The sequence below is a fragment of the Opisthocomus hoazin genome, chromosome 7 (assembly GCF_030867145.1).
Source record: "Opisthocomus hoazin isolate bOpiHoa1 chromosome 7, bOpiHoa1.hap1, whole genome shotgun sequence".
NCBI classification, from domain to species: domain Eukaryota; kingdom Metazoa; phylum Chordata; class Aves; order Opisthocomiformes; family Opisthocomidae; genus Opisthocomus; species Opisthocomus hoazin.
Genome location: NC_134420.1, coordinates 4,762,638 through 4,775,214, shown reverse-complemented (window position 1 = coordinate 4,775,214; position 12,577 = coordinate 4,762,638). Strand labels below are relative to the sequence as shown.

The 12,577-nt window shown below is 43.4% G+C and overlaps 1 protein-coding gene across 2 annotated transcripts; it reads right to left on the bottom strand.

The window, feature by feature from the left end:
- DHCR7 (7-dehydrocholesterol reductase) lies at positions 1-12,347 on the bottom strand. 2 transcript variants are annotated; one of them, XM_075426277.1, is made up of 8 exons: positions 12,240-12,347; positions 8,830-8,933; positions 7,719-7,941; positions 7,329-7,419; positions 6,588-6,801; positions 4,907-5,111; positions 3,849-3,980; positions 1-3,232 (listed from the first exon to the last, which is right to left on the bottom strand). In XM_075426277.1, the coding sequence occupies exons 1-8, from the start codon at positions 12,240-12,242 to the stop codon at positions 2,768-2,770; spliced, it is 1,437 nt and encodes a 478-aa protein (XP_075282392.1). In that variant the 5' UTR covers positions 12,243-12,347; the 3' UTR covers positions 1-2,767. The 2 variants fall into 2 exon arrangements, with proteins under 2 accessions (XP_075282392.1, XP_075282393.1); XM_075426278.1 differs by lacking the exon at positions 12,240-12,347 and adding an exon at positions 11,813-11,897.
- Positions 12,348-12,577: the final 230 nt, after the last annotated feature.

The following is a 12,577-nucleotide window of genomic DNA, read 5'->3' as shown; positions in this document are numbered from 1 at the left end:
TTCAAAGCAAAATTGATTTATTTTTTTTTCCCCGCATCCTGGAAGAAATAAACAGCACTGCCATGCATACAACACAAGATGTGCCCCAGGCATCACCCTATCTGAAGATGAGCAAGTTGGTAGCCTTTTAAAAGATTCGGTTTTAAAAGGCAATATTAGTTGGACACTGCTTAGTGTACTGCTTATACATTGCTGGTGTTAGGATGAAGTTTACAGGATAATAAAAATATTTTTCGTGCTTCTCCAACAATCATTTCTTTATGAGAAATAGAAACCTGAATGGAATTAGCAACTTGTTTTCCAGCCAGATGCAGACTCCTGTACATATACAGTATACACTTACTCAGTCTGTACACCAGACAGATGGAATGGAACAACAACAACAAAAAAAAAGATCTGTAAGGACAGCAGGCAAGCCTGAAAAAGCAGAATCTGTCATCCTTACGACAAACAGGATGTGAATTTAGCCCAGTGATGGCCACTTGCTTGAAAAAACTTGCGATTAATTACTTCCTACCATGAGTTTAACAATCTGGCCAACACAGAGTTCTCACTTGTGGCAGCTAGGCTATCTGCAGGGTAAAGTATTCTCAGCAGGACCAGCAGTCTACATCAAAGAAACAGATAAAAGTACTTCCATGCTCCAACGTCAGACAGTACAGAAAATCCTCTGAGTAATATTAGATTTAACAGAAATTGCCTAGAAGAAGCATTTGAATGCATAATGCTCTTGCTACTCGCAATACTGCCCTTTCGCTTCACATTTTCCCCAATTTTATTTTTAAATTGCTGATATTTTTATTGGTCTTAATTGGGCAATTTCTTCCACTAATCATCCAGGATTTATCAGTGAAAAGAAGGAAGTGTACTGTGCCATGCAAGGCCACCGTGATTTAGAATCCAGATTATCTTGCAACATCTAAACAGCCTTGGCATTAAGAGCAAACTGTCAGCGCAATTTCCAAGGCTACCTAAGAAAAGGATGCAAGTATTGGGCCTTAGGGAAGCTGAGAGAAGAAACTATCCAATTACTCCAGCCAAGTCAGGGTCAGCCTAAAGCAAGGCGGTGCTGTGGATTGATGGGGTCCAACAGTCCTAGAAGCCCACACCTCAGATTTCCTTTCCTCCAAATCAACTTCTCTCAAATCAACAATTTTATAAGCACTGCCCCTTAGTGAACTGTTAAGGTATTGAGCTATATATTTTCAGTGAAGATAGTCAGCATTCATTCCCCCCCTACCCCACCCCATTTCAGTATTAGTATTAGAAGTCCTTTTCATTCATAGGAGTGCAAAGTTCAAATGTTCTACCACAGCGACACATTTGTTGCCAGTGAGTGTGCCATTATTACGGCCATCATTTCTCCTCTGTTATTAACAGCACTGTAATGTATTAAAATTTTTATCTGCAAAATGGTGATAAAACAGTTAAAAGGTCTACAGATTGTGCTGGTCCTACAGTTAGGTTTATAAGAACTTTCTCCAAGAAGGTATCTCTATACATGCTTGTACATCCAGCTCAAACTAAGCCAAACTAGACAATACATTTGTTTTCTAGGATTGGAGAGACTCTTTTTCTCCTGCCAAAACCATCCTTTCAGGGAGTACTGCAACAAAACCAACACACATACTCACCAACACACCTCATTCAAATCTGCCATGGAGATCACTGCATTCGGCAGCTCCTACAAAAAAACAGCTTATACAGTTGTCTACTTACTGTGAGACCTAACTGTATATTTATGTGTAAAAATCAGAAAAAAAATTCAGTCTTTTAGCTTGACCATAGCTACTAAGCTTGCTACAAGATGCATGGTTAATACTACAATCCCTCTTTCTTTTTATTTGTTTCTCCTTTATGCGCTCTTTGAAGAGTTCCTTTTGAATCGGATAATTTTTGAAAGATAACTATGTAACAAGAGAAGAAACTGCTGAAAGGAAAGTTAGCAGTATTTTTTACTTGTCTGGAAACCAAGAATTTATTTCTTCAATTTTTACAAACATGATTTTATACAAATGATAGAGAACCAAGTTTTCTACCCACACTAAAGATATCACCGTATGCTCAGTATCTTCACAAAGCAAGTTTGGTTTCAGTATCAAAATAATACTCAGTTGGTCATGCACCTGGTGCTGAAAACTAATGTAACTTTTGAGCTGTACCAATTTATACCAGCTTTCACAAACATTTGTGTTTAGATTGTAACAATCTTCCCACACACCAGTTTAGGATCAGTTTCTCCAGTTCACCTGTTGAAAAGCAACAAACAATAAAACCTCCTTTGGGGAGTTAGTGACTGTAGGTTATGACTGTCACAAGCAACTGCATCATACGACTTCTTTCATTAAAGAGATCACACAGCTATTCTCCTCCTCTCCCAAGTTACTGGAAACTGGTTCCAGAACCCTGCTACTCTGAAGGGTAAGGGCTTCTGCCAGCTTTGGGAGATTCCAGGAATCTCAATACATGCAACTTCTCTTCAATTCCACAACTCCAAGTTAATTTGAGGGGCGGCAGAGGGGGGAGTTCCAGGTAAAAGAGTCTTCTGAAAAACCAGGACATTTCAGTGCCTCATTTAAGTTACTTCAAATGCAGTCTGCCTGCACATTCCTTCAGTACAGCAAGGATTATTGTCCAGCCACATTTTCTTCTTCAGAACAGTATGAGTGTCCTTCACAAAGTGGTTTTGTTAGTTTAACTATGTGGATAAACCCTCTTAATCTCCAAAAATGTTGCTTTCTTCTTTCTCCTAGATTGTGCGTTAACCTTAAAATACTCCTGGTATGAGCCGGTAAGGCACTGCAGCAGTGTAGCGCTTCCAGTCCTTCCCATATTTGCTAAAACAACGGTGTTCATCCCTAATGCAACGATGGATTAGCAGAATAGTCATATAAACAATGTAGAAGTAAGGCAAGATGTGTTCAAACCCACAAGTCAGGCAGTAGGCCAGGGAGCCCATCAAATCTCCAGTGTAGTTAAAATGGCGTGCCCAGCCCCAGAATCCTGAGGTCATCAGTTTGCTGTAGTGCTTGGTCCCATCCACAGACATGTAGGAGCACTCGATACACTCTGGTTTCTTCCCCCATATCTTGCAGTTGCCATTTGTACGGCGGAAGAGGTCCTTCTGGTGGTTGGTCATTCTGAAGATGTAATAGCCGATCAAGCCCAACAGTAAGATCCCTATGGCATTAGCTGTGCACAGTTGGACAGGGTGGTAAACCAAATACAAACCCTGGGGAGCAAGGAAAAAAAAACCACCAAAGAGACAATCAGTGATCTACTTCAGGTATATGCTCAGGATGCCAGACTAATTCCTTGACCTACAGTGACCCAGCACAGATCAGCAGAAAGACAGGAAAATCCACCCTACCAGTAAAACCATAGAAAATGTTCAGAAAACCCTGCATCCCACATTTACTCTCTCCCTCTCTCTCTCTCCAAAATTGTACTTCTTAGGTGGAACAAGAAGAGAGAAGTTGCAAGGATGCAAACCAACCAGGACAGAAACAAAACAAAACAAAACCACACCATGAAACATACCACCCATCAAAAAAATCCTCCACATGCAGGCATACAAGAAGGGACTGAAAGGATTTAGAAAAATATGCAGACACAATAGACAGTGACAGAAAAGGGCACAAAGGAAGGGGAGGAGAGGACAATATGTCAATTCCATGCAGGGACAGTAAGTGTTCCTACAAGTGAAGCATTACAAAGGGTGTTGTAATGGTTACTCAGTATTCAAACTGTCCAGAAACAATTTAAGATACAGATCAAACTGCTGGAGAGAGCATCTCTGAAAAGTTTCTTTCCTTTTAGCCCAAACACATATCATACCACATTTTTACCTGCAAAGTATAGAGGTAAGGCAACCAAACACAGTCTCCCCAGCCCAAATACCATCCAAAATGATCATGGCAGATATCAATGGTTTTCAGATACCAGGCTTCATTCCAGAAGTAGTCCAAAACATAAATACCCTGAAGCACAATAGTTTCACATTAATAACAGAGCACTGTCACCAGTTCGCCTGTCTAACAGCATCAGCCTAATCTTTCTGTGCTGTCTTGTGATAAGATCTCAAAACCGACTTGTGTTTTTAACACCTCAAAAATAGGGTATTAAGAGGAACGTATCATACAAATATACTGCATCGATATAGGTGAAGCAATAATAAATAGTGCAAAGCAATATTAACCAAGACAACTAAGGCAAGTGTGCTACCATAAGGATATACACTTAGGAAGCATACTCGCATTTGACCACTCCTACCTCTTTTCAGCTTAAAGAGTCATATGCTTACAGAGAGGGGGAGTAGAGCTTCTATTGAGCGGGCTCCCATTTACACATATGAATGAATAAATCCAAACTATTAGCTGAACTTATAACTTTCGGGTCTCTTCAGTAGAACGCACAGCACTTGACTGGCTGCTTTTAGGTGTGGAGACATCTGTAGTTCTGCATGCCTCACACACACGCAAAGTAAAACACAAACGTTAGGCACAGTGCTGCTCTCAGAAAAAAAACCTGCCCAGTCTTGCTCCAACTAAAGCCACAGAATTTTTTCATTGTTCTCTTTGGGTTCAAGATCAGGCTATGCCTGTTTCCAGAACATAGGCTTGGAAAAGTATCCCTTAAGTTTACACCGCAGTCTGCTGGTGCAGACATGACCGTGGCACTCTGCGTGAGTACAGCAGAGTATTTACAGTGGCACTCTGAAGGAATACAAATGTCCAAAGAAACCAACACAAGTGTCTAAAGAAGCAAGTCCCAGTGCATCATCACTGAATAAGGTTGTTCAGGCCAGGAAAAACTGTGTAAGTTCAATTTCAATGCAAAGAGTTTTCTCTACTTTAATACTGGTTTATTTCTAAATTGTTTTCTTATTTCCTTCCTCTGAATTTACCTGAAGGACGTTGACAAGAATCATGGAGTTGGTTACTTCACCATACAGCTCCTGTTGTTTAGCAGCATAGGAAAGGTTAATTAGAGTCCAGGCTACAATACCAGGGCGCCCATTGAAGAACAGCTTGAAATCAAACCACTTTCCTATTCGAGGGTTAAATTCAATCCCCATCATGTAGTCGTAAAAGAAGTTGCCAGTGAATTTGCTAGAAAGCATAAAAAAATAGAAATGTACACAGTTATACACAAATACAGGTAATACTTTTCTGACACATTTCAGAATCGCTTGATGTAATGATAGTAAAAATCATAAAGCCATGTAATGTTGTCCAAGACAACACAAAGTGATCCAACCAAAGCACTACATTAGCAGAGATGAATTTTAGCTTCAGAGGTACCCTAGTGAATTCTTGGTAAACACTTCTGAGCAGTTTAACTACAACCTTACTTTTTTGTCACAAATAGGATGGATCCATCTGTGACACGGACACTGACAGTCACATGACACGTAGCATGAAACACAGAGGATGGTGCTAAGGAAGCAAAGAACCCCAGTCATATATTGGCCTATCTGTACCAGTAAAATATATTCTGCCTTAATTATTCTGTGCAGCTGTGGTGGTGCAGCCCCCTGCCGGCAATCCCAGAACCAGCCGACATTGTATTTGTGCTCACACTGCAGGAATAGTTGGCTGGTGTGCACTGAATCAGGACAACTTGGCACTTTCCTTGTCTTTGTACAAGAGCAGCGAGTTGGGCCGATCAGGTGCTCCCTGCCCCCACCTGAAACTCCTGATGCCTGGAGTCGCACCTACCTGCAGAACTGTACCTTCTGGGTGGTACTAGAATTCTACAGTTGCTGTCTACATCATGTGGATTGCGACCAGGATGGAAAATTACTGATGCCTAAAGTCAATCATACTGAGACCCTATAAACAGCAGTACCAAGGAAGGCCCTTTGAGCTCTTCTGGTCTGCAGCGGGCTGCGCCCAGTAACTCCCTCCGAGTAGGACGCTTCTCAGTAACTCGCGAACTACCTGGGCTGATCTTCTTGAGACACAACCTTCGCCCGTTGAGAAATCATTTAATTTGAAGTGAGTATTTCACTGAACTTGAGGGGAATTTTTGTGTGAGTGTGTGTGTGAATCGATTCAAAACATAATATTCTATCACTGTGATTGTACTAGCAAATTCTTTCTAATCGCTCTGTAAATACTAAGTTAACCAGTGATTGATAGCTGCTAAATTCCTGTGATTCTCTCTCTAAACTGTGAGCATACCCTGAACTGCCACTAATACTCCTTGGACATAAGCCATTGTGGTCTAAGGCTGGTTCTGGATCCAGCCACATCTAGGCTCCTCTCTGAGCAGGAGTTTAGAAAGTAAGGAGGTCCAGTCCGAACCTGGTGACTCAACGGGAGGGTCTCCCTTACTCCTTACACTTTCTTTTACTCTGTATACATAATTTTCCACTCAAAACCTCCTTTGATTTTGTATTCCATTCATTAGAGTGAACCTTGCCAACGAACTCTTTAAGATCACATTTTCTAAATTTTCAGTAAAATCTTTTCTTGCAAAACCTTAGAGTGATCATTTAAGTGACCTAACCACTCATTCACGATGGCAGCATTCAATTTAGATGTCCGATTACCTAGTATCCTCTCATATTAAAAATCACATACCAGTCTTTGGCATTCGTAGGGAAAAAGTAGCCTTTAATCATTGCAAACGTGGAAACCACATATCCCAGGATATTGGCACACCACAGGAGGGGAATCCAGTTGTCAAAAATGATGGTAGGTGAGAAGTAGTGGAAGTAATAGGCATTTGCAAACCAAAGCACATGCGTAATGATCCAAGCCTGAAGGCCATTGATTTGATATTTATTCACTACACCTAAAATATGAAGAAAAAAAACCCCTGAATGTTAGTGACATTGCATTAATACAGCCTTTTATTAATATGTATATGCACACAATATACAGAAGCTCAATTGAGCGCCCATGAAATTACCTCACTGTCCTCACCCTCCCAGTAAAATATCTTGTGGCACTTTCCTGAAAGTGTCATTAGACTCTGCTGTAACCATCAGGCTTTGTTGGGCTGAATTTTTCTCTTCACTCTTGCTTCACAAAACAATAAATTTAGAATCTCCCCTAAAACTAACTAAGGTAACAAGTTACTCTCTCACACTTAGTTCACATCACGCATTTTGTTCAAGTCTCATGGGTTAACTCAGCTCCAGCAGGTGCCGCTGCATTGTCAAACACAAACAATAGTCCACTGATGATTTTAAGCACCAAAATTATCAACCTGTATTTTTCCATTGCTGGTGCAGTGAGAGTTATTAAAGATTGTAAGTACAGACATACTATCATTTTAAAAGATGGTATGGTGTGCATATATTCTAGGGAAGAACTTACCAGCAGGGGTGACAGCACCTTCTTGTACACCTCCTACATATCCAGGAAGAAATTTATGGCAGAAGTCAGGAATGAACAGATACAAAACCACCTAGCAGAGACAGAATGCATTAACAGTGAAAACAGACAAGACAAAACCTCAAAAAACACTACCCCTTTTCATGCACATACCAAATATAACACATGGCACTTTCAATTAATTATTGGATAGGTAAACATGGACCAGTGATTTTAGGCTAGTAATACATCCAAGCTACTAAGCAATTCTAAATATAGAGTAGTTTGGTAAGTTTGGAGATATTTTACAAATCTACGTTATATTTCGTATGTCAACCAAACAGCCGTTTTAAAAGCCAGCCACTACATCTAAATCATAACTCAATAGTATACCTGGAAAGCAACCCAAAGGCTATAGATGCCAGCAGCCCTATAGGTCAGTGTAGGAGTCTTGTTCCAGATGTCAGACAGATGTTTCTTCCCTGTGAGCAAGTCAATGAGTGGATCAAGCAGAGAGCACTGGTACTGGTCACAGGACATTATGAAGTAATATACGATAAGTGGTGCAAACATGAGCAGGAAAAGGATGCTTGCCAAGGAAAACCAGTCCACCTCCCTGTAACCCAAAACAGAGCTTTCAGTTAGAACAGTGGTTTGATTAAGTCAGGCAATATTTTCAGTGGACCTTCTAGACTAAACAGATGAAAATTGAAAACATTTTCAGGGCACGTACATTTCTTTGGGTCAAACAGCTATAAAAAAAAACAAACAACTTAGCATGGTACATACTTTACCATGAACTGTTATAAAACTATGCTAGTTGATCAGAGCAACAGAATAAACAGATAATATTTCCCCTCCAAAGAGCAGATTGTTATTACAGCCTTCACAGTTTTGATGGCAATCATGGGTATAATGGGTATTCAGCTGGAGGTGGTAACAATTACATGAATATCATGCAAAGCTTGGAAACACAGAAAAGACAGACCTTGGACAGCCATTAGCTGAACTTGCTCTACTACACACTGTCTGTAGTGGCAAGCCATATAAACTCCCACGGCTGTTTCCAGCTGCAATACAATACTCTACTAATACTTGCATAACTCTTTGAGAACAGGGAAACGAGTCATAAATCTTGCTACAGCAGGAGATGTCAGCTGGCAATACCACAGATGGATGCCTGTTTTCCAAATCTCAGGAAATACTTTGTTCAGCCCTTGAAGGAACTACAAATTTTACTGATTTTTATGATTTGCTTTCCTTCCTCGCAAGGAGGACTGTGTTTTAACCCACGCCATCTGGCAAGCTTGCTCCCTCAAAAGCCTTGAAGAACTCTTATTTGGCATCTGTTACTACAGCTCATTATCCATGAGCTTTCAAGAGAAGGGCAATGCAACAATCTGCTATTCATAGAGTGAAATTTAAAAGGCATGTAGCACGTAGAAAAGTAAATATGAAGCAGTTTGAAACACAATGACTAATTAGGGTCATCAGCTTCTCTCACCATGCTCTTCCCCACTGGACTTGAGATGTTCGAGTATCATTTCGGGGGCTTTTGTGTTTTCTTTCTTCAGAAGATTTTTTCTCCTGATGGGCTGCCATGATGTCCTGTATAAAAGAAAAATATTCATGGTATTACTCCAGCTGGTTCTCAGTAATTCTTCTGGCTCTACAGAAGAGAAACACAAATAGAAGTTATTCAAAACTATCATATAGCCTTCTGATTACAAGAAATTTGGGGGAGGAGGGTAGGAAGGAAAAAAATCCTTCCCAATTCCTTATGACCTTACATTCAGCAAAACACAATCAAAACACTGACATCAAAGTAATACAGTAAACTTCTTGCTAACTGGAAATTTCTTTTACGATATATTGCATAACACATGGCTTATTACTCACAAGATACAAAGGGAAAAACTGTTTTGCCACATTCTTATAAGCTCAAAAAATAAAGTTCTATAACTAATTCCCTGCCTTAGTTAATGTTTTAACATTACACATACTGGACCTTGGCAAATTATATACTCTTCCCCAGACCCCTTGCTCCATACATGTTGGCTACATCAAAGCAAACAAGACAACAGTTAATAATCCCATCTACATCAGAAATCAGTAGGAACAAAGAACAACTTGCTATCAACAGGTAATTCTCTCTGTGCAACATGCATTACAGCTTTCTTTTGCTTTGCCCAAATACTTCTTTTGTTAAAGATCATCACACCATAGTCTGAACGTGTGGCAATCCCCTATCCAAAAGAAAAAGCTATTTTTCCAGACCTTTGTCTCATGGGAAGAGAGAGATTCTAAAACGTGTGGAGTCTTGCAGCTTTCCGTTCAGGGGGGAATTTGCTAACAGTTGTTAGTTTTATACGTTTTCAGGCATTAATATTTTAACTCAAACCAGAAACTAATAGTTATTTCCATGGAAACAGAAATGGCAATACAACACGTTGTCAGGGCCCTGAGAAGACTAACAGGCCTCACTGTCTCTGCTTGGCTTGGCCCAGGGCCTCCCTTGACCTTGCCCACAGGCCAGGACACCCATTTTAGCCCATCCTAGGGCCATCAGTCCCTGCCCCAGTGATGATCTCCAGCTCCACCAGAGCCCTGCCCTGCCTGGCCATGGGTCCTGCTGATCCAGGCCTGACCCACAGGCTGCCGGCCTGGCCTGGCCTGATCCCATGGCCCTGCCTGACCACCATGGCTCCACGTCTGACTGTTTCCCCTCACCAGGCCTGACCCTGGCCCATCACACAGGCCTGCAACCAGGGGACCGGACACTGGCCTATGGACTGACTTCCCGGGTTGTGCTGCCTCATCACCATGAGCCCATCGGACTATCTGGACTCTTGCTTGAACCTGGCAAATCCTACGCAAAGAATGCAAGAAGACACAGGGGTGGCAGGAAGCTTTTGTTATTTACTATTTCAATTACCGTAAGTGCTAACTACCACCCTATCTTTCAGCAGACACATTTTAAAATATGGTCAGACTTCTGGCTTAGATTTGAGCCAAATCTGACCTCAGATTTGAGCCAGAAGTGTACATCTTTCCAGGCATCGATACTTTCTTGACAAGGCTTCTAAAGCAAGTAATGAACAAACCTCAAGAGGAGGTTATTGATCACATACAAGAAGAAGAAAGAGGCAGGACAGGAGATTTACTGTATCAAGGTTAGAGCATGTGAGCATACTCCACTCATTTGCATTGGTTTTGTTTTACAACAGTAGTGCAAATTCTTATAAGGAACAGTTAGAATACTAGTGAGAGTTTCACCAAGACAGAAATGCTCTTCTTCAGGAATCATCAGAATTGAAAATATTTAGGTCAGATGAAACGTTTGACATCATTTAGCCCAACCCCACCTGCCCCTGCTGAGAGCAAGGACAACTTAGAATAGGTTGCTCACCGCCTTGCCCAGTTAAGTTTTGAATGTTTCCCAGGATTCCACATGATTTGTCAGTCCTACTGAGAAATCGGGCCTCCTTCTTAAGGGGACCAGAAAAGAAATCCTAGGTTGAGAATTTTCGCGCTGTTTAGTTTTGGTTTAGGCTCTTAAGTAAACAAAGCCCAGCATACTAGATACGAAAACTCTCCTCATTCTGCTGAGCACTCGCAAAAAGCCTGCCTGCAGCTGGCAGCACCTAGGATTTTGTGCAAGACCTACACACCCCTCCAGTTTATCATTGATTTTACCCAACAGTGCAGAAACTAGATTGGATAATCATCCAATTGCTTAAACTGGGAACTGGCTAGATGAGGAAGGCTGGCATTCAGTAGGTTGCTTATGGGATCCATGCCTCACCACTGTATAAAGGCCAACAACTGCCACCAAGTTTTGCCTTTCTAGAGAGCAATTCAAACAAGTGCCTACTTAGTGTTCCCCTAAAGAGATACACCCCAGCCCGACAGACAGCTGTGCTGGCAGTAACAGCATCTCACGTTCAGATCCATTCCCACGTCACTTCACACATGCTAACATTGCTGCATGAAGACTCCCACTGAAATAATGCTCCTGTTAGTAACTATTTCAATTTCTATAAATGCACATTTTCTGTTACCCCACTAAACATGCCCCAAATATTGGTTTCCTACACCCTTACTCAGCTTCTTAGCAACAGCCTGAAGCAAAATTGACAATTCAAATACCAGCTGCGCAGAGAACTCCAGAGATGCACTCTTCCCGAGTCCAAACTTCAGAGCTTAACGGTGAAGGACTGCGTTACTGCCCACACTGTGTCAAAGGAGTAATCATACCGACCACACAAGTCACTCGGAAGCTCCCCCACTTGGTGCCTAAGCTGCCTATCTCATGTGCAGCTCACACAGAGTCCATTCAAGCAATAATAATCCGAACGTTTGACGCTTTCCACCAGCATGCTGTGGACCTACTGAGGAGAATCTCAAACAAGTAGCAGTGTGGCAAAAAAAGACTTCTAGATTTTGTCCCACAAAAATCAGGCAGACTCCTGCCCATGAATATATACCTTAAAGGAAAATCCCCAGCTAACACGCCGTATTCCACCGCGCCCGGGCTGTGCTCAGGAGGGGCTCAGCAGCCAGCCCCATGCGGGCAGCGCCTTCCCGCCCGCCAGGCCCCTCACGCGAGACCCGGGTGCCTTGGGGAGCGGCACCGGGGGTGACGCCGGGGGGGGGGGGTCGGGGGGGAAGATCAGAATTAGAAAAGAACCTGCAAATTAGCAAGAACCTGCGGAGCCGGGCAGCGCTCAATGCCGCAAACCCTCCCTCCCAGCCCCGCTTCGCCCCTCCGGCCCGCCGCCAGCCCGCTCCTCGCCCAAGACCAACGCGGCTCCCGAGGACGTACGAGCCCGAGCTCCCTCCGCGAACGGGCGGGCTCGCCAGTCCGGCGGAGGCTGCCCGCTCACCCGGAGGCGGCGCGGGGGAACAACTTACCATGGGCCGCTGGGCAGCACCGCCCGCCCAGTGCAGCGCTCCCTTCACGGAGACCGACCACACACCGCCCTTCAACCGGCACCGGCGGCGCCGCTCACCTCAGGGCGGCACCTCCCCGCCCCGCCGCCCTGGCCAATCCCCGCCGCGCTCCGCTCTGCTCGGCGCCACCGCATTGGTGGAGAGAGCTCAACCCATGGGCTGAGGAGACGGAGTGGGCGGGGCGGCGGCGGTGAGGGCGGCCGCGGGGTCCCGCTGCCCCTGCCCGGTGCCGGTGGGGCGCGGCGGCGGGTGGTGCCGCTGCCTCCCGCAGCGAGCCCCGGGGGCGGAGCGGGCCCCGC

Bases quoted from the DNA above. Each gene is read 5' to 3' on its own strand.
- DHCR7 (XM_075426277.1), bottom strand. The intron at 6,802-7,328 runs GTAAGTTCTTCC...TTCATATTTTAG, and splicing joins AGGTGCTGTCACCCCTGCTG to GTGTAGTGAATAAATATCAA. The intron at 3,233-3,848 runs GTAAAAATGTGG...CTTGCTCCCCAG, and splicing joins CTTACCTCTATACTTTGCAG to GGTTTGTATTTGGTTTACCA.